The sequence below is a fragment of the Diorhabda sublineata genome, chromosome 6 (genome assembly GCF_026230105.1).
Source record: "Diorhabda sublineata isolate icDioSubl1.1 chromosome 6, icDioSubl1.1, whole genome shotgun sequence".
NCBI classification, from domain to species: domain Eukaryota; kingdom Metazoa; phylum Arthropoda; class Insecta; order Coleoptera; family Chrysomelidae; genus Diorhabda; species Diorhabda sublineata.
The window spans coordinates 1,139,975-1,165,371 of record NC_079479.1 but is presented as its reverse complement, the minus strand read 5'-3'; the positions used below and the strand labels follow the sequence as shown (position 1 = coordinate 1,165,371).

Genomic DNA, 25,397 nt, shown 5'->3' with positions numbered 1-25,397 from the left:
ATTTGTCCTTGAGAGCTGCCCTTTTCATAAAGGACAAGTGCTTTGTTAGTTTCGTTGAAGCCCTACAAGCGCGTACACTTCTGGGATAAAATACGAATCTTCCACAACTAACTGAGGTTTTTTCTGGACAAATAGGAATCAAAAAAGACCAAGATAGGTTTTTTTTTGATGCAACGACTGGTAACCAATAACATGGTTTTACACAAAAACCTTTGGGCTATAAGTTCCATAACGTTATACAAATTGAACTCTTATCTAACCTTCGAAGGAAACCGTTTAAATTCCGTTATTTTCCCGATTTCCAAACGGAATTATTTTCTAAAATTAGATAAATCCCATAAACTTTAACGAGTTTCATCAACTGTTTTACATGTTTCTAATTGATTTGAGTTTTTTTTTTCAATAGTTCGCCTTGAACTTGATATACAAAGTTCAGACACAAAAATAGTCCAGTCAATTTAGAGTTCTATGGTATAATAATTCGCATAGAACGCCTCCAGCTTTTTCCGATATTTATATTGTTTTTTTTTTGTCCTCATATTCTCTTCTATATTCTAATTTGCATATAAATAAAAAATATATACGTGGTTTATATACTATTTTAAATAGAAACTATATTTTGTCTATTGAAATTGCCCTTATTTAAAAATAAACCGGAATTTTCTTTTAGAAACTGTCCTTTATCAAAAACAAACTAATATTTATCTGTAGGAACCTCCCTTATTGAAAAAAAATGACATTTTCTTGAGAAACTTTCTCGAGAAAATCGAAATTTGCCTTTAGAAATTGCCCTTTTTCAAAAAAAAAATCGAAATTCGTCTCAAGAAATTGCCGTTTTTCAAAAACAAACCAATATTTGTCTATGGAAACTTTCCTTCCTTTCGAAAAAAGGAGCCGAAATTTGCTTTTAGAAATTGCATTTTTCAAAAAAGAAATAAATTGCCCTATTTTCAAGAAAAAATCTAACTTTATCTTTGGAAGCTACCCTTTTACAAAAAGCATCTAAATTCACTTACAGAAACTGCCTTTTCCAAAAAAAAAATCGAAATTTGTTTTAAGAAATCGCTTTTTTCAAAATTTTCCTTCAAAATTGCCCTTTTTCTAAACCAAAACAACATTTGTATTAAAAAACTGCCCTTCTTGAAACAAAACCGACGGTTTTCTTGAGAAACTGCGTTTTTTCAAAAAAAAAAATGGAATTGTGTCTTTAGAAGCTGCCCTTTCGAAAAAAGGAGCCAAAATTTGCCTTTAGAAATTGCCCTTTTTCAAAAAAAATCCAAATTCGTCTAAAATAAATTGCTTTTTTCAAAATTTTCCTTCAAAATTGCAACTGAAATTGTCTTTTTTTAAGGGAAAATCATAAATTTTCCTTTATAATTGCCCTTCTTCTAAACCAAAACAACATTTGTAATAAAAAACTGCCCTTCTTGAAACAAAACCGACGGTTTTCTTGAGAAATTGCCTTTTCCAAAAAATAAATTGGAATTTTTTTCCATAAATTGCCCTATTTTCAAGAGAAAATCTAATTTAACTTTTGGAAGCTACCCTTTTCCAAAAAAAATCGAATCTTGTCTTAAGAAATTGCTTTTTCTCAAAATTTTCCTTCATAATTGCCCTTTTTCAAAACCAAATCCAATTACGTCTTTAGAACCTGCCCTTTCGAAAAAGAAGTTAAAATTTTCTTTCAGAAACTGCATTTTTCACAAAAAAATCGAAATTTGCCTTTAGAAATTGCCCTTTTTAAAAAAAATCGAAATTCGTCTTAAGAAATTGCTTTTTTCAAAATTTTCTTTCATAATTGCCCTTTTTCAAAAACAAATGGAATTATGTCTGCCCTTTGAAAAAAAGAAGTTAAAATTTTCTTTCAGAAACTGCATTTTTCACAAAAAAATCGAAATTTGCCTTTAGAAATTGCCCTTTTTAAAAAAAATCGAAATTCGTCTTAAGCAATTGCTTTTTTCAAAATTTTCTTTCATAATTGCCCTTTTTCAAAAACAAATGGAATTATGTCTGCCCTTTGAAAAAAAGAAGTTAAAATTTTCTTTCAGAAACTGCATTTTTCACAAAAAAATCGAAATTTGCCTTTAGAAATTGCCCTTTTTAAAAAAAATCGAAATTCGTCTTAAGAAATTGCTTTTTTCAAAATTTTCTTTCATAATTGCCCTTTTTCAAAAACAAATGGAATTACGTCTGCCCTTTGAAAAAAAGAAGTTAAAATTTTCTTTCAGAAACTGCATTTTTCACAAGAAAATCGAAATTTGCCTTTAGAAATTGCCCTTTTTAAAAAAAATCGAAATTCGTCTTAAGAAATTGCTTTTTTCAAAATTTTCTTTCATAATTGCCCTTTTTCAAAAACAAATGGAATTACGTCTGCCCTTTGAAAAAAAGAAGTTAAAATTTTCTTTCAGAAACTGCATTTTTCACAAGAAAATCGAAATTTGCCTTTAGAAATTGCCCTTTTTAAAAAAAATCGAAATTCGTCTTAAGAAATTGCTTTTTTCAAAATTTTCTTTCATAATTGCCCTTTTTCAAAAACAAATGGAATTACGTCTGCCCTTTGAAAAAAAGAAGTTAAAATTTTCTTTCAGAAACTGCATTTTTCACAAGAAAATCGAAATTTGCCTTTAGAAATTGCCCTTTTTAAAAAAAATCGAAATTCGTCTTAAGAAATTGCTTTTTTCAAAATTTTCTTTCATTATTGCCCTTTTTCAAAAACAAATGGAATTACGTCTGCCCTTTGAAAAAAAGAAGTTAAAATTTTCTTATAGAAACTGCATTTTTCACAAGAAAATCGAAATTTGCCTTTAGAAATTGCCCTTTTTAAAAAAAAATCGAAATTCGTCTTAAGAAATTGCTTTTTTCAAAATTTTCTTTCATAATTGCCCTTTTTCAAAAACAAATGGAATTACGTCTGCCCTTTGAAAAAAAGAAGTTAAAATTTTCTTTCAGAAACTGCATTTTTCACAAGAAAATCGAAATTTGCCTTTAGAAATTGCCCTTTTTAAAAAAAATCGAAATTCGTCTTAAGAAATTGCTTTTTTCAAAATTTTCTTTCATAATTGCCCTTTTTCAAAAACAAACGGAATTATGTCTGCCCTTTGAAAAAAAGAAGTTAAAATTTTCTTTCAGAAACTGCATTTTTCACAAGAAATCGAAATTTGCCTTTAGAAAATGCCCTTTTTAAAAAAAAATCGAAATTCGTCTTAAGAAATTGCTTTTTTCAAAATTTTCTTTCATAATTGCCCTTTTTCAAAAACAAATGGAATTATGTCTGCCCTTTGAAAAAAAGAAGTTAAAATTTTCTTTCAGAAACTGCATTTTTCACAAGAAAATCGAAATTTGCCTTTAGAAATTGCCCTTTTTAAAAAAAATCGAAATTCGTCTTAAGAAATTGCTTTTTTTCAAAATTTTCTTTCATAATTGCCCTTTTTCAAAAACAAATGGAATTATGTCTGCCCTTTGAAAAAAAGAAGTTAAAATTTTCTTTCAGAAACTGCATTTTTCACAAAAAAATCGAAATTTGCCTTTAGAAATTGCCCTTTTTAAAAAAAATCGAAATTCGTCTTAAGCAATTGCTTTTTTCAAAATTTTCTTTCATAATTGCCCTTTTTCAAAAACAAATGGAATTATGTCTGCCCTTTGAAAAAAAAAGTTAAAATTTTCTTTCAGAAACTGCATTTTTCACAAGAAAATCGAAATTTGCCTTTAGAAATTGCCCTTTTTAAAAAAAAATCGAAATTCGTCTTAAGAAATTGCTTTTTTCAAAATTTTCTTTCATAATTGCCCTTTTTCAAAAACAAATGGAATTACGTCTGCCCTTTGAAAAAAAAAAGTTAAAATTTTCTTTCAGAAACTGCATTTTTCACAAGAAAATCGAAATTTGCCTTTAGAAATTGCCCTTTTTAAAAAAAATCGAAATTCGTCTTAAGAAATTGCTTTTTTCAAAATTTTCTTTCATAATTGCCCTTTTTCAAAAACAAATGGAATTATGTCTGCCCTTTGAAAAAAAGAAGTTAAAATTTTCTTTCAGAAACTGCATTTTTCACAAGAAAATCGAAATTTGCCTTTAGAAATTGCCCTTTTTAAAAAAAATCGAAATTCGTCTTAAGAAATTGCTTTTTTCAAAATTTTCTTTCATAATTGCCCTTTTTCAAAAACAAATGGAATTATGTCTGCCCTTTGAAAAAAAGAAGTTAAAATTTTCTTTCAGAAACTGCATTTTTCACAAGAAAATCGAAATTTGCCTTTAGAAATTGCCCTTTTTAAAAAAAATCGAAATTCGTCTTAAGAAATTGCTTTTTTCAAAATTTTCTTTCATAATTGCCCTTTTTCAAAAACAAATGGAATTATGTCTGCCCTTTGAAAAAAAGAAGTTAAAATTTTCTTTCAGAAACTGCATTTTTCACAAAAAAATCGAAATTTGCCTTTAGAAATTGCCCTTTTTAAAAAAAATCGAAATTCGTCTTAAGCAATTGCTTTTTTCAAAATTTTCTTTCATAATTGCCCTTTTTCAAAAACAAATGGAATTATGTCTGCCCTTTGAAAAAAAAAGTTAAAATTTTCTTTCAGAAACTGCATTTTTCACAAGAAAATCGAAATTTGCCTTTAGAAATTGCCCTTTTTAAAAAAAAATCGAAATTCGTCTTAAGAAATTGCTTTTTTCAAAATTTTCTTTCATAATTGCCCTTTTTCAAAAACAAATGGAATTACGTCTGCCCTTTGAAAAAAAAAAGTTAAAATTTTCTTTCAGAAACTGCATTTTTCACAAGAAAATCGAAATTTGCCTTTAGAAATTGCCCTTTTTAAAAAAAATCGAAATTCGTCTTAAGAAATTGCTTTTTTCAAAATTTTCTTTCATAATTGCCCTTTTTCAAAAACAAATGGAATTATGTCTGCCCTTTGAAAAAAAGAAGTTAAAATTTTCTTTCAGAAACTGCATTTTTCACAAAAAAATCGAAATTTGCCTTTAGAAATTGCCCTTTTTAAAAAAAATCGAAATTCGTCTTAAGCAATTGCTTTTTTCAAAATTTTCTTTCATAATTGCCCTTTTTCAAAAACAAATGGAATTATGTCTGCCCTTTGAAAAAAAAAAGTTAAAATTTTCTTTCAGAAACTGCATTTTTCACAAGAAAATCGAAATTTGCCTTTAGAAATTGCCCCATTTCCAAAAAAATCGATATTCGACTTAAGAAATTGCCTTTTTTGAAGAAAAATCATAAATTTTCCTTCATAATTGCACTTCTTCTAAACCAAAACAACATTTGTATTAAAAAACTGCCCTTCTTGAAACAAAACCGACGGTTTTTTTGAGAAACTGCCCTTTTCCAAAAAAAATCGAAATTCGTCTTAAGAAATTTGCTTTTTTCAAAATTTTCCTTCATAATTGCCCTTCTTCCAAAATAAAAACGACATTTTCTCTATGAAAAAAACTGCCCTTTCTCGAAAATAAATCAAAAATTGACATCAGAAACTGCCCTTTTTTTAATAAAAAAAAAAAACAAAACGAAATCGATTTTGACCGGACCAAAAACACTTTTTCGCACATCTCCTTAATATTTCCAGGATAATCACTGTTTGCGTATAAAAATCCTCGGCGATTGTTATTATTGCGTTTCTGGACTACCGGAACCGCGTTCGGATCACGCCCATTGCGCCGTCGAAATGGGTTTGGACATGATCGACGCCATCGCCAGCGTCGTAGAAGCCACCGACGTCCAATTGAACATGCGAGTTGGAATACATTCGGGCAGAGTATTATGCGGCGTACTCGGACTCAGAAAATGGCAGTACGACGTTTGGTCCAACGACGTCACGCTCGCCAATAACATGGAAGCGGGCGGAGAACCCGGGTACGACTAAATCAAATACGTCCGTCCGTTTATATTTTTTCATTCGTTTAATTATTAATAGGAGGGTGCACGTCACACAAGCCACTTTGGATTATCTAGGCAACGAATACGAAGTCGAACCCGGTAATGGTACTTTGAGGAACCAGTACCTGCGCGATCATTGCGTCACCACTTATTTTATAGTACCTCCTGCCAGAAGACGAAAGGTATTTCATTTTTTTCCGTTAAAACGTCGAGACGGAAACGCCTTTTCGTCGAAGAATATACCTGTAATTTAATTTATCGATCCTCCCTCGTAAAAACGTAAAAACCTAGAGGCGTTTTCTAATCATTTATGTGAAAATTGTGTTCGCGAAAAGGCATCATTGAAACGTGCAAACGTATTTTCCTCTAGGTTAAATTTCATTCGTTGTGTATTTCCACAATAAACTTCGGAAAATCCCGTGGAAAATACGTTCGCCGGTATACGATTCTTTGTTTTCCTTTTTGTGTCATTTCTCCCCATATTGTTAAACAAAGAACGATTGTATCGGTGGTGTAGGCAAAGAAACGCAATATTCACCCACATATGGATGTTAAATATACGGGGGCGATTGAAAAAATCGATTTTTTACAAGTTTTTAAAGAAATTATGTGAAAAAATTTAGTTTGCTTCAAGAAAAAACCCGTTTTTTTGCAAAAAGTTGAATTAAAATCATAAACGTCGTGAAACAACCCCTCAAGTGACATCCTATATTAAAATTCCGTTTATTATTAATCAGACCTCGTATATTTTAATTTTACGTTTTAGATAACGTTATTTATACACCCTACCCTGTATATAATATATTACTACGATTTTTTAAAAAAAATTAATTTCGTATTTTTTTTTACCTACACCACTGGTTTTATCTACGAGGGTTATAATAAATAATCGAACCGTTTTACAAAATTCGTACAATTTCAAAAAAATCGGTTTTTAAATAAATTATAAACCTAAACGCTTGATGAAACGATAAAACTGAATTTTCAAAATTGGTTCCGTCGTTTATAATAACCCTGTATGTTTTTTTTTTTTCGCCTGCCACATACTTCCACTGCACCAACTACTGAGTAAGACCTAGTACACTATTTATGTTGCTTTTCGCTTTAGTACGCGTCTTATTATAAATCTAACAAAGTACAATGGAAATTAATCAGCTACAAAATCGATATGAAAAAAATAATTAGTTTCGCGTTTTTTTCTTTGTTCAAAGTCCTTTACGGGATTTTTTCATACTAATTCGACTATTTCTTGATGTCCTTTTCCAGAAAAATCTTATGATAAATACGACGTTGAGTCGTTTACTCATTGGCAGCCACCAGATACTCCCGATTTAGTATTATTTGGGCATCTTTATTATGTTTTATCACATTTTCTTTCTAATCTATTATCTATTGTATTTGCATCTCAAATCTCTCTCCAATTGATAATTTTTTTTGTGTTTTTATTCGTACTAGCCCTAAAATACTGAAAATCCCCAATTAAATTTCAAATAAACTATCATTTCCTATTATCGAATGTTTTGTTTTAGCAGTTATAATGTAACCGATTAATTTCTTGTTTACTTTGTTAGACTTTACATATACGTACAGGTCCGTATTCACATTTTATCGATCGTTTTATAGGATGTCGACATTGAAGAACGAAATTCGAAACGTTTAGTATCAAAAAAACCAAAAAAACCACCATTTGTAGTAGCCTTGAATTACCGAAAATCCCCAATTAAATTTCTAACAAACTATCGTTTCCTATTATCGAATGTTTTGTTTTACCAGTTATAATGTAACTGATTAATTTCTTGTTTACTTTGTTAGACTTTGCTTATACGTACAGGTCCGTATTCACATTTTATCGATCGTTTTATAGGATGTCGACATTGAAGAACGAAATTCGAAACATTTAGTATCAAAAAAACCAAAAAAAAACACCATTTGTAATAGCCTTGAAATACTGAAAATCCCCAATTAAATTTCAAATAAACTATCGTTTCCTATTATCGAATGTTTTGTTTTAGCAGTTATAATGTAACTGATTAATTTCTTGTTTACTTTGTTAGACTTTGCTTATACGTACAGGTCCGTATTCACATTTTATCGATCGTTTTATAGGATGTCGACATTGAAGAACGAAATTCAAAACGTTTAGTATCAAAAAAACCAAAAAAACCACCATTTGTAGTAGTCTTGAAATACCGAAATTCCCCAATTAAATTTCAAATAAACTATCGTTTCCTATTATCGAATGTTTTGTTTTAGTAGTTATAATGTAACCGATTAATTTCTTGTTTACTTTGTTAGACTTTACATATACGTACAGGTCCGTATTCACATTTTATCGATCGTTTTATCGGACGTCGACATTGAAGAACGAAATTCGAAACGTTTAGTATCAAAAAAACCAAAAAAAACACCATTTGTAGTAGCCTTGAAATACTGAAAATCCCCAATTAAATTTCAAATAAACTATCGTTTCCTATTATCGAATGTTTTGTTTTAGTAGTTATGATGTAACTGATTAATTTCTTGTTTACTTTGTTAGACTTTACATATACGTACAGGTCCGTATTCACATTTTATCGATCGTTTTATAGGATGTCGACATTGAAGAACGAAATTCGAAACATTTAGTATCAAAAAAACCAAAAAAAAACACCATTTGTAATAGCCTTGAAATACTGAAAATCCCCAATTAAATTTCAAATAAACTATCGTTTCCTATTATCGAATGTTTTGTTTTAGCAGTTATAATGTAACTGATTAATTTCTTGTTTACTTTGTTAGACTTTGCTTATACGTACAGGTCCGTATTCACATTTTATCGATCGTTTTATAGGATGTCGACATTGAAGAACGAAATTCGAAACGTTTAGTATCAAAAAAACCATCGAAACGCTCAAATTTAATGAAATAATGATAAAATCGTGAATATCCGACTTGTTTTAAACATTATTACAAACTCAATCGACTTTTTTCGTTTCGAATGTATCAAATTATGTAATTAAATTAACCTAAATGTGTTTGAATGAACCATTCCGTGGAATTTATGGTCGCTAAAAGTGCTTTTGCCCGTTCGCATGACGGATCTAACCCCTCGTGACTAACCTAGTACCCTCCCCGGCACCTCCCGGTGGTTATTTTCAGCCAATGTTGTTCAACACGCTGCAGGTTCGATCGGCTTTGGGTGCCGCGCAGAAAAGGAAATTATCCTTCAAGAACGTCTCCAACGTCGTGGTGCAGCTGCTCCATTCCATCAAATATTCCATGGAAGTGCCGTTTTCTAATATGGCGTTGCAGACGGATCTCAAAGCGACAAACGCTAGGAAGGTGAGCGAATTTTTATTTTTACGGTTTAAAATAATTTTATATTTATATATATGGAAAAAAATGAGGCGATTTTTGTGTGGTTATTAAGATCGAAACGTACGTGGTGGTCTGGGTTGCGTTGCGGTCGTTATAAGGTTGAAAAAAATCATTTTCGAAATTTTTTTAAAAATATCGGGATTAATATATTTCGAGATACATTTAAAACGATTATCAAAATAGCTCGAAAGTGCAGTAGCGGATACAAAATTGTTTTTTAAAAATTCCCTCTAAAAGTTTCATAGAAAATTTTTGGTAAATTCAAAGTGCAATGCGTATTTCTTGGGGATATAATTTTTGTTATGTTGAAAAATACCGATTAAAGAATTTTTACATATTTTTTCCAGAATAAAAAGACTCAGCTCTGAGAAATTTTCAAAAATGTTTGTTTTTATTTTTCAAAATTCGCGTCTAGCTTCAGATCGTATTCAAAAAGAAAAAAAATGTCAAAAAAACATCGATTACGAATTTTCGATAATTCAAACACGATTTCAAAATATTTTAATTGATTTTTCATAATTTTTTCTCAAATAAAAAGAATCGACTGTAAAAAACTTCGAAAATGTTGGTTTTCCTTTAAAAAAATATCAAAATTCGCGATATTTTCAAAATTCGCTTCTAGTTTCGGTAGATCGTATTCAAAAAGAAAAAAAATGTCAAAAAAACATCGATTACGAATTTTCGATAATTCAAACACGATTTCAAAATATTTTAATTGATTTTTCATAATTTTTTCTCAAATAAAAAGAATCGACTGTAAAAAACTTCGAAAATGTTGGTTTTCCTTTAAAAAAATATCAAAATTCGCGATATTTTCAAAATTCGCTTCTAGTTTCGGTAGATCGTTTTCAAAAAGCAAAAAAATATGTCAAAAAAAACGTCGATTACGAGTTTTCGATAATTCAAACACGATTTCGAAATATTTTAATTGATTTTTCATAATTTTTTCTCAAATAAAAAGAATCGACTGTAAGAAAATTTCGAAAATGTTGGTTTTCCTTTAAAAAAATATCAAAATTCGCGATATTTTCAAAATTCGCTTCTAGTTTCGGTAGATCGTTTTCAAAAAGCAAAAAAATATGTCAAAAAAAACGTCGATTACGAGTTTTCGATAATTCAAACACGATTTCGTAATATTTTAATTGATTTTTCATAATTTTTTCTCAAATAAAAAGAATCGACTGTAAGAAAATTTCGAAAATGTTGGTTTTCCTTTAAAAAAATATCAAAATTCGCGATATTTTCAAAATTCGCTTCTAGTTTCGGTAGATCGTTTTCAAAAAGCAAAAAAATATGTCAAAAAAAACGTCGATTACGAGTTTTCGATAATTCAAACACGATTTCGAAATATTTTAATTGATTTTTCATAATTTTTTCTCAAATAAAAAGAATCGACTGTAAGAAAATTTCGAAAATGTTGGTTTTCCTTTAAAAAAATATCAAAATTCGCGATATTTTCAAAATTCGCTTCTAGTTTCGGTAGATCGTTTTCAAAAAGCAAAAAAATATGTCAAAAAAAACGTCGATTACGAGTTTTCGATGATTCCAACACGATTTCGAAATATTTTAATTGATTTTTCATAATTTTTTCTCAAATAAAAAGAATCGACTGTAAGAAAATTTCGAAAATGTTGGTTTTCCTTTAAAAAAATATCAAAATTCGCGATATTTTCAAAATTCGCTTCTAGTTTCGGTAGATCGTTTTCAAAAAGCAAAAAAAATGTCAAAAAAACATCGATTACGAATTTTCGATAATTCAAACACGATTTCGAAATATTTTAATTGATTTTTCATAATTTTTTCTCAAATAAAAAGAATCGACTGTAAGAAAATTTCGAAAATGTTGGTTTTCCTTTAAAAAAATATCAAAATTCGCGATATTTTCAAAATTCGCTTCTAGTTTCGGTAGATCGTATTCAAAAAGAAAAAAAATGTCAAAAAAACATCGATTACGAATTTTCGATAATTCAAACACGATTTCAAAATATTTTAATTGATTTTTCATAATTTTTTCTCAAATAAAAAGAATCGACTGTAAAAAACTTCGAAAATGTTGGTTTTCCTTTAAAAAAATATCAAAATTCGCGATATTTTCAAAATTCGCTTCTAGTTTCGGTAGATCGTTTTCAAAAAGCAAAAAAATATGTCAAAAAAAACGTCGATTACGAGTTTTCGATAATTCAAACACGATTTCGAAATATTTTAATTGATTTTTCATAATTTTTTCTCAAATAAAAAGAATCGACTGTAAGAAAATTTCGAAAATGTTGGTTTTCCTTTAAAAAAATATCAAAATTCGCGATATTTTCAAAATTCGCTTCTAGTTTCGGTAGATCGTTTTCAAAAAGCAAAAAAATATGTCAAAAAAAACGTCGATTACGAGTTTTCGATAATTCAAACACGATTTCGTAATATTTTAATTGATTTTTCATAATTTTTTCTCAAATAAAAAGAATCGACTGTAAGAAAATTTCGAAAATGTTGGTTTTCCTTTAAAAAAATATCAAAATTCGCGATATTTTCAAAATTCGCTTCTAGTTTCGGTAGATCGTTTTCAAAAAGCAAAAAAATATGTCAAAAAAAACGTCGATTACGAGTTTTCGATAATTCAAACACGATTTCGAAATATTTTAATTGATTTTTCATAATTTTTTCTCAAATAAAAAGAATCGACTGTAAGAAAATTTCGAAAATGTTGGTTTTCCTTTAAAAAAATATCAAAATTCGCGATATTTTCAAAATTCGCTTCTAGTTTCGGTAGATCGTTTTCAAAAAGCAAAAAAATATGTCAAAAAAAACGTCGATTACGAGTTTTCGATGATTCCAACACGATTTCGAAATATTTTAATTGATTTTTCATAATTTTTTCTCAAATAAAAAGAATCGACTGTAAGAAAATTTCGAAAATGTTGGTTTTCCTTTAAAAAAATATCAAAATTCGCGATATTTTCAAAATTCGCTTCTAGTTTCGGTAGATCGTTTTCAAAAAGCAAAAAAATATGTCAAAAAAAACGTCGATTACGAGTTTTCGATAATTCAAACACGATTTCGTAATATTTTAATTGATTTTTCATAATTTTTTCTCAAATAAAAAGAATCGACTGTAAGAAAATTTCGAAAATGTTGGTTTTCCTTTAAAAAAATATCAAAATTCGCGATATTTTCAAAATTCGCTTCTAGTTTCGGTAGATCGTTTTCAAAAAGCAAAAAAATATGTCAAAAAAAACGTCGATTACGAGTTTTCGATAATTCAAACACGATTTCGAAATATTTTAATTGATTTTTCATAATTTTTTCTCAAATAAAAAGAATCGACTGTAAGAAAATTTCGAAAATGTTGGTTTTCCTTTAAAAAAATATCAAAATTCGCGATATTTTCAAAATTCGCTTCTAGTTTCGGTAGATCGTTTTCAAAAAGCAAAAAAATATGTCAAAAAAAACGTCGATTACGAGTTTTCGATAATTCAAACACGATTTCGAAATATTTTAATTGATTTTTCATAATTTTTTCTCAAATAAAAAGAATCGACTGTAAGAAAATTTCGAAAATGTTGGTTTTCCTTTAAAAAAATATCAAAATTCGCGATATTTTCAAAATTCGCTTCTAGTTTCGGTAGATCGTTTTCAAAAAGCAAAAAAATATGTCAAAAAAAACGTCGATTACGAGTTTTCGATAATTCAAACACGATTTCGAAATATTTTAATTGATTTTTCATAATTTTTTCTCAAATAAAAAGAATCGACTGTAAGAAAATTTCGAAAATGTTGGTTTTCCTTTAAAAAAATATCAAAATTCGCGATATTTTCAAAATTCGCTTCTAGTTTCGGTAGATCGTTTTCAAAAAGCAAAAAAATATGTCAAAAAAAACGTCGATTACGAGTTTTCGATAATTCAAACACGATTTCGAAATATTTTAATTGATTTTTCATAATTTTTTCTCAAATAAAAAGAATCGACTGTAAGAAAATTTCGAAAATGTTGGTTTTCCTTTAAAAAAATATCAAAATTCGCGATATTTTCAAAATTCGCTTCTAGTTTCGGTAGATCGTTTTCAAAAAGCAAAAAAATATGTCAAAAAAAACGTCGATTACGAGTTTTCGATAATTCAAACACGATTTCGAAATATTTTAATTGATTTTTCATAATTTTTTCTCAAATAAAAAGAATCGACTGTAAGAAAATTTCGAAAATGTTGGTTTTCCTTAAAAAAAAATATCAAAATTCGCGATATTTTCAAAATTCGCTTCTAGTTTCAGCAGATCGTTTTCAAAAAGAAAAAAAAATGTCAAAAAATTACCGATTATGAATTTTCGATGATTCCAACACGATTTCGAAATATTTTAATTGATTTTTCATAATTTTTTCTCAAATAAAAAGAATCGACTGTAAGAAAATTTCGAAAATGTTTGTTTCCCTTTAAAAAAATATCAAAATTCGCGATATTTTCAAAATTCGCTTCTAGTTTCGGTAGATCGTTTTCAAAAAGCAAAAAAATATGTCAAAAAAAACGTCGATTACGAGTTTTCGATAATTCAAACACGATTTCGTAATATTTTAATTGATTTTTCATAATTTTTTCTCAAATAAAAAGAATCGACTGTAAGAAAATTTCGAAAATGTTGGTTTTCCTTTAAAAAAATATCAAAATTCGCGATATTTTCAAAATTCGCTTCTAGTTTCGGTAGATCGTTTTCAAAAAGCAAAAAAATATGTCAAAAAAAACGTCGATTACGAGTTTTCGATAATTCAAACACGATTTCGAAATATTTTAATTGATTTTTCATAATTTTTTCTCAAATAAAAAGAATCGACTGTAAAAAACTTCGAAAATGTTGGTTTTCCTTTAAAAAAATATCAAAATTCGCGATATTTTCAAAATTCGCTTCTAGTTTCGGTAGATCGTTTTCAAAAAGCAAAAAAATATGTCAAAAAAAACGTCGATTACGAGTTTTCGATAATTCAAACACGATTTCGTAATATTTTAATTGATTTTTCATAATTTTTTCTCAAATAAAAAGAATCGACTGTAAGAAAATTTCGAAAATGTTGGTTTTCCTTTAAAAAAATATCAAAATTCGCGATATTTTCAAAATTCGCTTCTAGTTTCGGTAGATCGTTTTCAAAAAGCAAAAAAATATGTCAAAAAAAACGTCGATTACGAGTTTTCGATAATTCAAACACGATTTCGTAATATTTTAATTGATTTTTCATAATTTTTTCTCAAATAAAAAGAATCGACTGTAAGAAAATTTCGAAAATGTTGGTTTTCCTTTAAAAAAATATCAAAATTCGCGATATTTTCAAAATTCGCTTCTAGTTTCGGTAGATCGTTTTCAAAAAGCAAAAAAATATGTCAAAAAAAACGTCGATTACGAGTTTTCGATAATTCAAACACGATTTCGTAATATTTTAATTGATTTTTCATAATTTTTTCTCAAATAAAAAGAATCGACTGTAAGAAAATTTCGAAAATGTTGGTTTTCCTTTAAAAAAATATCAAAATTCGCGATATTTTCAAAATTCGCTTCTAGTTTCGGTAGATCGTTTTCAAAAAGCAAAAAATATGTCAAAAAAAACGTCGATTACGAGTTTTCGATAATTCAAACACGATTTCGAAATATTTTAATTGATTTTTCATAATTTTTTCTCAAATAAAAAGAATCGACTGTAAAAAACTTCGAAAATGTTGGTTTTCCTTTAAAAAAATATCAAAATTCGCGATATTTTCAAAATTCGCTTCTAGTTTCGGTAGATCGTTTTCAAAAAGCAAAAAAATATGTCAAAAAAAACGTCGATTACGAGTTTTCGATAATTCAAACACGATTTCGAAATATTTTAATTGATTTTTCATAATTTTTTCTCAAATAAAAAGAATCGACTGTAAGAAAATTTCGAAAATGTTGGTTTTCCTTTAAAAAAATATCAAAATTCGCGATATTTTCAAAATTCGCTTCTAGTTTCGGTAGATCGTTTTCAAAAAGCAAAAAAATATGTCAAAAAAAACGTCGATTACGAGTTTTCGATAATTCAAACACGATTTCGAAATATTTTAATTGATTTTTCATAATTTTTTCTCAAATAAAAAGAATCGACTGTAAGAAAATTTCGAAAATGTTGGTTTTCCTTTTAAATATATCAAAATCCGCGATATTTTCAAAATTCGCTTCTAGTTTCAGCAGATCGTATTTAAAAAGGAAAAAAAAAATGTCAAAAAAACATCGATTACGAATTTTCGACGATTCCAACACGATTTCGAACCTTTTATTTAATAATTGCCTCATTTTTTTTCAATATCTGATTTGCGGATGCAAAAATAAACTACGATAAATAATTTAGTAATTACAAAATTTATATAAAGTACAATTAACTAATTCACTCGATATTTAAAAAAAAACTCGTTTTATAGCAGAATTTACAACATCGAGAACTTTTTAATTACCAAGGAATGTCAATTTCAATTCCTACACGAAGAAACGACAACAAGCACTTAATTTTTTCAATAAATTCCTCATTCCAATTCATTTAAAACTATAAATTTCAATTTTCTAATATAGTGTGGATTCCGTATGTACTAGGGACACGTAAAAAGTAAACGTCTTCTCGCTTGGTAATTCATCAACATCTGTGAAATATACGAGGAGGATTTGAAAATTATTTCGATATTTTGAAAAAGTTCGAAGTCGCGTCCACGATCTACCGCACTTGGCAACGTTGCAGATGATTATTTCATGATTTACAAAGTCATTCGCTATGTCGTTTTCTTTGATTTTAACATTTAATTATTTATGCATCCCCACGAGTTTTCGCCCCCTTTCTTCGGTAGGTAAAAACGATTTTTCGTTATAAAACTCACCCCCAATGTCAAAAAGTAAACATTTTATTTTATTTTTGTCCGAAGGGACGATATGAGTATAGTTAAAAGGGTAGCACTACCGAAAAGAAAGGGTGCGTCACAAAAAAATTTTGTATTATCGTAAATAATCGTTAAAGAGACTCGGAAAATTAGTTTACATTTCCAAATAAATTATAATTATTTCATATACACTTAGTAAGTCGAAAATAATAGAGAATAGGGGTTGTTCGGAACCCCGACGTGCTACGACGAAATATTACTGTTTCTACACTAAGAAAACAATGCTTATTCGCACTTGGAACTTTTAAGCACAAGTCGCACTTGATTTTATTGTGTTGGCTTGCAGGCTTCCGATCAAACGGATTTGGTGCGTCTAAATCACCCGAAAGCACTTTATTTTTAAACGGCACTAGCACTTCCGTATTATATATATATAGAGAGTGTGTTAATAGTATCGAAAACCGTACGAGTAACTTTGCATAGTCCACGACACGAATCGCCAAGCCGGTCCTGTTCGGTTACAATGGAAGTTTCGGAAATTCGAAAAAAAATGTTTTTTGTAAACGTTTCTTCTATAATTTGATATAATATCAAATTGATTCAGTTATTTTCACCAAACTTTTCACATAAATAAATTTTTTATCAATTTTTTGAAAATTAAAGGTTATAAAACATTTTTTTTGGGAAATCTAATGTCGTTATGTTATAGAAAACGAAATTACCTACAACTTTGACGTTTACAAATTTTTTGTACGACCAAAAATAAAAAAGATAAACTCAAATTTCGTTTCCGGAAAAATTGATTTTCTAATTTCTCAGATCTAAAAATTATTCATACGGTTTTCAATTCGATGTATAGATTAAGTCGATGTCAAACACTTCGAATTTAATTACTAACCCTTATCAAAGGTACAAAAATAGGTTTTATTGAAATTATACATCTTAATGGTGACAAACGTTTAAAATAAACCGCGTAAAAGTGATAATTTTACTATATTCCGAAGCAAAAATGAAAAAAAACAACTTTCCTTATCCATATAAGCGATTTTTTTGCCAAACCGGAATCGAGAATTAAAGTTCAGCCCCGCCGTAATCCCCAGATTTGGTTCCCTGTGTCTTTCTGCCCTTTCCGACACTAAAAATATACACCATAAGCTCATTAAAGCTCCGGTAAAGCGCTACAAGTTCATTAAAACTTTGAGAATCGCGCTATAAGTCCAACGAAGCTTTAAGGAACGTGCCGTGAGTGAATTGAAGCTTTGTAGCACGCTCCAAAGGTCATTATAGCTCTGGGGAAGTGCCTTGAGTTTATAAAAACTTTGGGAATCGTGAAATGAGTCCATTGAAACTTCGAGGAAAGCGCCTTGAGTCTATTGGAGCTTTGGGGCAGCGCCTCGAATCTATTGGAGCTTTGGGGCAGCGCCTCGAATTTATTAAAGTCTTAGAAAAAGCGCTTTGAGTCTATTGAAGCTTCGTGAAAAGCGCCTTGAGTCTATTGATGCTTTGAGGAGAGCGCCTTGAGTCTATTGAAGTTTTGGGGAACGTTTCAAAGGTAATTAAAGCTTTGGAGCAGCGCCTCGAATTTATTAAAGTCTTAGAAAAAGCGCTTTGAGTCTATTGAAGCTTCGTGAAAAGCGCCTTGAGTCTATTGATGCTTTGAGGAGAGCGCCTTGAGTCTATTGAAGTTTTGGGGAACGTTTCAAAGGTAATTAAAGCTTTGGAGCAGCGCCTCGAATCTATTAAAGTCTTAGAAAAAGCGCTTTGAGTCTATTGAAGCTTCGTGAAAAGCGCCTTGAGTCTATTGATGCTTTGAGGAGAGCGCCTTGAGTCTATTGAAGTTTTGGGGAACGTTTCAAAGGTAATTAAAGCTTTGGAGCAGCGCCTCGAATCTATTAAAGTCTTAGAAAAAGCGCTTTGAGTCTATTGAAGCTTCGTGAAAAGCGCCTTGAGTCTATTGATGCTTTGAGGAGAGCGCCTTGAGTCTATTGAAGTTTTGGGGAACGTTTCAAAGGTAATTGAAGCTTTGGAGCAGCGCCTCGAATCTATTAAAGCCTTAGAAAAAGCGCTTTGAGTCTATATAAGTTTATGTTAATTTTTTTTTTATACAAATTATTAAATTAACTACAATTTCCGTTATAAAAATATTAATAAAGAAAATGTTGTTTCTCGAAAAATTACGTATTTCGATTATTATTCGGTGGAAAATATGAAATTCGGAAGAAATTTCCGCATTTTAATTAAAAAAAAAATTATCGCCGACTCCGATAATTTCTGTTTAATTGGTTCCCGTTCGATTTTATTACCGTTCAAATCAAAATACGGATACAAACAATCTGAAAATTATTTTACGACGTTCGCAATAAAATCGTCGTATAAATCGGAGGAATTTGGGTCCCCCCCGTTTTTTTTTTTTTTTTTTTTTTCTAATTCATGCAATCGAAATTTTTATACCAATTACTCCGATGGACTAAAAAACGAGACCAAATCACGTTTTTCCAATGATTTACACTCAAAATTAGCTAAATACAATCTAATACGTATTCAGGACGTATCTAGAATTCTATATCATAATCGGCTTTACGAGGGTAGCCTAAAAAGTACCTAAACTACGAAAACCAACTATAAAAAGTGGCACGTCGCTAAATCTAGAGAATATGGTGGATGATGTCGCGATTTGTCCGTGGCAAAAGTTAAATTGCTGAACCCTGTAACCGTTTCAATCTTTTGCACGCTATGAAACCCACGAAACACGGTTAATAATCGCTGTTTCTGGTGTGTACTAGTGTCTTGTCTCGTCGAAACGGCGCTTTATCAACACGACATGACCCAGGAATGCCCACGATCTCGTTATATTGATAATTAAAAAATGTAGATGTAAACAGTTACTTATTCCATAGCGTTATCCGTTTTTCCTCATCTCTATTTTTTTAACTAAGTACCCAAAGTAGCCGGCGACATCTCGACGAAACCATTTTAGGTCTAAAAAGTTTTTTTATTTATAATGAAACGTACCTGAGTAGAATCCATTTTACTAACATTGAAATTTGATGTAAATAGTTTGAATAAAAATTAAGGAATGTTAATAATTTATTTAATTTTGCATTTTGATTATTATATTTTTGCTGAATGTTGTAATTATTGCATGACGGTGTTGTTTTGCATTTTTAGGATGCGGTAAGTGTCTTTATCTGTCTTTAACTACTTCTAAAACTGTAAGTAAATATAAATATTTTTATAAAAAAATACCAAAAAAAATAGCTTCAAAAAATTATATTTTCTCGATTAGTTTATTGGTTATATGAAATATTATAATTGTTGATATTTTGGGGGTTTCCGGGGGATGAAAATATTAATTTTTTACGTTTTAGTAGTTTCGGTATTAATAAAATACGATTTAAAAACTTTTTTTTTTGAATTTTTTTCAATTTAATATCGAAAAAATAATATTTTTTGAAGCATTTTTGGAAATCAATATATACGACACAGCAAGTCTCAATTAAGAAGAAAATCCATTATTTTTCCAATAATCTATTTTAGAAATCAACTTATTTACAAAATAATGTTTTTACTTTTTAATTTAGTCTCGCTCTGTATATAAACTGTAACAAATTTAGGGACAGTCTATACAATCGCAAAATAACAGTGATAAAATCATGATTTTTAAATAGTACACCCTGTATATATGTATTAAGAGGATTTTATTAGTGGGATTGTGGTAAAATTAAGCACCGAAGTGTACTAATTCTAATATATTTCCGAACTTTCGAATACTTCATCGTAATAATAGAAAAAATTAATTTAATTTCTTATTTTTTTACACCTTTTGATATGATTATGTTTCTAAATCGTCTTGATTTTAGGTCTCTACTGTTTTAAAATTAGACAGGTAAAAATATCGACGTTATTTTATCAAAATATATTCCATAAAACGCACCGAAATTCCCAATTAATTAATGTAAAAATATATTAGAATTAGTACACTTTGGTGTTTAATTTTGCCACAATCCCACTACGAAAACTAGGTTCGCGGGTGGGAATTTTGCATCACGAGAGAGTTTTGGGGGTACTCTTCAAATTTTCAAAATTACGCGAAGTTATTTTTTATAAACAAAATTTTATTGAGTTTTTTTAATTTATCTGTTTTAATTTTTTGTATAGACAGTGCCAAATGTCTCGAATTTGTTTAGTTGACTCACCAAATTGCACAGCACCAAGTAGTTTTTACAAATTTTGGTATTGCTTCGAAATAAAACAAAAATCGTAAATATAAAAATGAAAATCAATTTTCCAGTGTTGTCAAGTTTATGTCTATAGAAAAAACGTAATTATTTCGAAGCAATCTTAGTGTAGATTCAAAATTCACCCTTAGTAAACCCAACACAAACACAAAGATAATAAAAGAGTAGAAAAAAAACACCCCGTGGTGTTGTAATTGTGGGTTTGTAGGTACTAGACCTCCAAAGGGCCCTACACGCCGATACTTCGACTTGCGAGGGTGGCGCCCAGGCGCAGAGTACCAGCAAAGTGAGTTCCAAACACCGTAAAGCTTAACCGGCACACACACACACACCCTCCTATTCACGTTATTTTTATTTTTCACCCTCGAAATTTTCTCTCCGCGAAAAAAAAATTAGCGGACCAAAAAAAACCTCAAAAAATGTCATTTTATGCAAAATTTGCCGTTAATTAATCGATTGTCAATGTAGGAAGTCACCCCGTGGAATATTAGCTCCATAAGTTTTCCATTCATCTGGGGTAATACGGGGGTGAAGCCATTTTAAACGTAAAAATGATTTTTCACTTTTTGCCCCGAAAATTTTGGAAATTTCACGACATGAAACGAGAGTTTTTTGGGCTTGTCGTATGAAAATAGTTTTAAGGGTGAAAAATAACAATTACGGATATTCTTTAATGAATTTTTATGTGGTTATGGGAAGGTAGAGGATTTCGTATTGAGAAATAAATAAATTGAGGTTTTTGGTTGAAATTAAAAATGTTTTTTTGTGAAAAAAACGTCCCCGAATACAACGGGATTTGCTTTTAAAATTTTGACACATTTCGTTACGAGGGGTACACCAATTTTATTAATACGCCAAGTTTATTAATAAAATAATGAAAAATACGAGAATTGAACGAAAAGTTTTCGACCCGAACTGAAAATTTGTTTATAAAACTTTGAAGCGAATTAATCTGGAAATCTTGAGCATTCTCTTCCTTCCCTAAGGGTACATTTGATGGATGAAGGATATATAATTAGTATTAAACGATAATTGGGAAATTTTTAACGAAATTTTTCCAATTACGTTCAATGTTACATGTTTTTTAACCATAGTAGTAGTATTGCTTCGATTCTAGCTAGTTTAGTATTTAAATGTGGCTTATAGGTGCTAGAACTACAAAGGGTTCTTCATAGAGAAATTTCACCCCGTCAAGAGATCGCTCCCTGTCAAGAAAACGACGTTAATGTGAGTTAAAACTCACTTTGGTTTTCTATTCTAATTTTTTTTTTTTTTGATCTTTCATTTCATTCCCGAGAATTTTCAAATTTGTGTTTTCGCTATTCCAAGAAATCCTGATTCAAATCGTCTATTAGTCCGGTCAAATTAGACACAACTTGTTCGAAATATAAAATCGGTGGCTTGTAGGAAAAAAATTGTTGATACGTTTTTTGTAGATAATTTTATGATCTACAATTTTCGTCTAAAGTATTTTTTTGATAAAACTCACCGTTTTGCTGATAATCGCGAAAAACTAATTTTTTTTACCTTTACAACTTTTTGAATCCCTATATCTCAGAAACGGTGGATCGTAAAGAAAAAAGTGTTAATATGTTTTTTATAGATAATTTTATGATATTTAATTTTTGTAATAAGTATTTTTATGATAAAACTCAATGTTTACTGATAATCGCGAAAAACTAACTTTTTTTTACCTTTACAACTTTTTGAATCCCTATATCTCAGAAACGGTGGCTCGTAGGAAAAAAAGTATTGATACGTTTTTTGTAGATAATTTTATGATCTACAATTTTTATCTGAAATATTTTATGATAAAACTCACTGTTTTGCTGATAATCGCGAAAAACTAACTTTTTTTTACCTTTACAACTTTTTGAATCCCTATATCTCAGAAACGGTGGCTCGTAGGAAAAAAAGTGTCGATACGTTTTTTGTAGATAATTTTATAATCTACAATTTTTATCTGAAATATTTTATGATAAAACTCACTGTTTTGCTGATAATCGCGAAAAACTATTTTTTTTTACCTTTACAACTTTTTGAATCCTTATATCTCAGAAATGGTGGCTCGTAGGAAAAAAAAAGTTGATACGTATTTTGTAGATAATTTTATAATCTACAATTTTTATCTGAAATATTTTCATGATAAAACTCACCGTTTTGCTGATAATCTCGAAAAACTAATTTTTTTAACTTTACAACTTTTTGAATCCCTATATCTCAGAAATGGTGGCTCGTAGGAAAAAAGTGTTGATATGTTTTTTGTAGATAATTTTATAATCTACAATTTTTATCTGAAATATTTTTATGATAAAACTCACCGTTTTGTTGATAATAGCGAAAAACTATTTTTTTTTAACTCTACAACTTTTTGAATCCTTATATCTCAGAAACGGTGGATCGTAAGGAAAAAAGTGTTGATACGTTTTTTGTAGATAATTTTATAATCTACATTTTTTATCTGAAATATTTTTATGATAAAACTCACCGTTTTGCTGATAATCTCGAAAAACTAATTTTTTTACCTTTACAACTTTTTGAATCCCTATATCTCAGAAATGGTGGCTCGTAGGAAAAAAAGTGTCGATACGTTTCTTATAGATAATTTTATAATCTACAATTTTTATCTGAAATATTTTTATGATAAAACTCACCGTTTTGCTGATAATCTCGAAAAACTAATTTTTTTACCTTTACAACTTTTTGAATCCCTATATCTCAGAAATGGTGGCTCGTAGGAAAAAAAGTGTCGATACGTTTTTTGTAGATAATTTTTTAATCTACAATTTTTATCTGAAATATTTTTATGATAAAACTCACCGTTTTGCTGATAATTTCGAAAAACTAATTTTTTTACCTTTACAACTTTTTGAATCCCTATATCTCAGAAATGGTGGCTCGTAGGAAAAAAAGTGTCGATACGTTTCTTTTAGATAATTTTATAATCTACAATTTTTATCTGAAATATTTTTATGATAAAACTCACCGTTTTGCTGATAATCTCGAAAAACTAATTTTTTTACCTTTACAACTTTTTGAATCCCTATATCTCAGAAATGGTGGCTCGTAGGAAAAAAAGTATCGATACGTTTTTTGTAGATAATTTTATGATCTACAATTTTTATCTGAAATATTTTTATGATAAAACTCACCGTTTTGCTGATAATTTCGAAAAACTAATTTTTTTACCTTTACAACTTTTTGAATCCCTATATCTCAGAAATGGTGGCTCGTAGGAAAAAAAGTGTCGATACGTTTCTTTTAGATAATTTTATAATCTACAATTTTTATCTGAAATATTTTTATGATAAAACTCACCGTTTTGCTGATAATCTCGAAAAACTAATTTTTTTACCTTTACAACTTTTTGAATCCCTATATCTCAGAAATGGTGGCTCGTAGGAAAAAAAGTATCGATACGTTTTTTGTAGATAATTTTATGATCTACAATTTTTATCTGAAATATTTTTATGATAAAACTCACCGTTTTGTTGATAATAGCGAAAAACTATTTTTTTTTTAACTCTACAACTTTTTGAATCCTTATATCTCAGAAACGGTGGATCGTAAGAAAAAAAGTATCAATACGTTTTTTGTAGAAAATTTTATGATCTACAATTTTTATTTGAAATATTTTATTGATAAAACTCACCGTTTTGTTGATAATCTCGAAAAACTAATTTTTTTACCTTTACAACTTTTTGAATCCTTATATCTCAGAAACGGTGGCTCGTAGGAAAAAAAGTGTTGATACGTTTTTTGTAGATAATTTTATAATCTACAATTTTTATCTGAAATATTTTATGATAAAACTCACTGTTTTGCTGATAATCGCGAAAAACTATTTTTTTTTACCTTTACAACTTTTTGAATCCTTATATCTCAGAAACGGTGGATCGTAAGAAAAAAAGTATCGATACGTTTTTTGTAGATAATTTTATGATCCACAATTTTCGTCTGAGGTATTTTTTTGAGAAAACTTACAATTTTGCTAAAAATGAAGAAATAATCATTTTTTTTTTTACCTTCGACCTTTAGTTAATTTTTTTACACACATTGGGGGATTTAAAAATTTCATCCGTATTTATATTTTGAACAATTTAACCGAATCACGGCTTGTTGTAACTGGATTATATACAGGGTGACGCAATAGAACATGCATTTATCAAGTATAGGCTAAAAAAAAATAAATTGCTGCCAATTCTGGGCGGATATTTTTCTTTTGCTGACCGATTTTCATCGGATTGTTCATGTAGACTTCATGTTTGACGTGTTCCCACAAAAAAAAATCAATAAACGTCAAGTCGGGGCTACGCGGGTACCAAGGGATATTACCCCTTAGGGAAATTAGTCGTTCAAAGAAGAAAGGGCCAATAATTCCTTTGCTGAACGATGGTTGTCGTAAAACGTGCTAACACAAATAGCGAGACGTTTTGCGTCGAATCGACTCATGCCTCCCCCCCCCCTTCGCGAAAAAAATATGCACGTTCTATTGCGCCACCCTGTATAACTACATTAACCCTGGTATAAATTCCAGTTTTTAATTTTTAAAAATAAAAATCAGAATTTCTTAAAATAACGAAAATGTCGTTTTTTTTTCCTCACTGTATAATACGACACATTACGTATAAAAAAAATGCCTTTTTACTAACCCTAATGTGTAGTAGATCTAGTTTTGACTTAGTGTTTTCTATTAAATTAATTTTTCGTTTTAAAAATATTAGTTACAAGGAAAAATAGTTGGTCTGGCAACCGCGCTTATTATTACAAATTATGATAAATTTTAGAAATTTAGTAATAACTTTTGTCACTTTATAATTTCAATAAAACAATTATTTGAATTTATATATATCTTGAAAAATATTTTGATGAAAGGATATTTAAAAAAAAACTGCACATACTCTAAAATTTTATATTGAAAAAATGCACTAATAACTTCGGCTTGGTTTGTTGTTGCTAGTTCAATCGCTTGGATCCCTCGACACAAAAAATATTTCTGCACATAAATCTCACAGTAAAATTGTAGACACGCTTTTTTTGCTTTCAAATACTTTCAAAGACTTGACCAATTTAAA

The 25,397-nt window shown here is 29.2% G+C and overlaps 1 protein-coding gene across 4 annotated transcripts in view; it reads left to right on the top strand.

Annotated features, from left to right (window-relative positions):
• Positions 1–25,397, top strand: part of LOC130445191 (Ca(2+)/calmodulin-responsive adenylate cyclase) — a 100,847-nt gene that overhangs the window by 34,390 nt on the left and 41,060 nt on the right. For 3 of the 4 annotated variants that reach the window (XM_056780733.1, XM_056780732.1, XM_056780731.1), the window contains exons 7-10: positions 5,563–5,849; positions 5,911–6,055; positions 9,012–9,194; positions 20,531–20,608. In XM_056780733.1, the coding sequence (XP_056636711.1) occupies positions 5,563–5,849; positions 5,911–6,055; positions 9,012–9,194; positions 20,531–20,608 (693 nt within the window). The remainder of the gene's footprint in view (positions 1–5,562; positions 5,850–5,910; positions 6,056–9,011; positions 9,195–20,530; positions 20,609–25,397) is intronic. The other variant, XM_056780734.1, reaches the window with a different exon arrangement.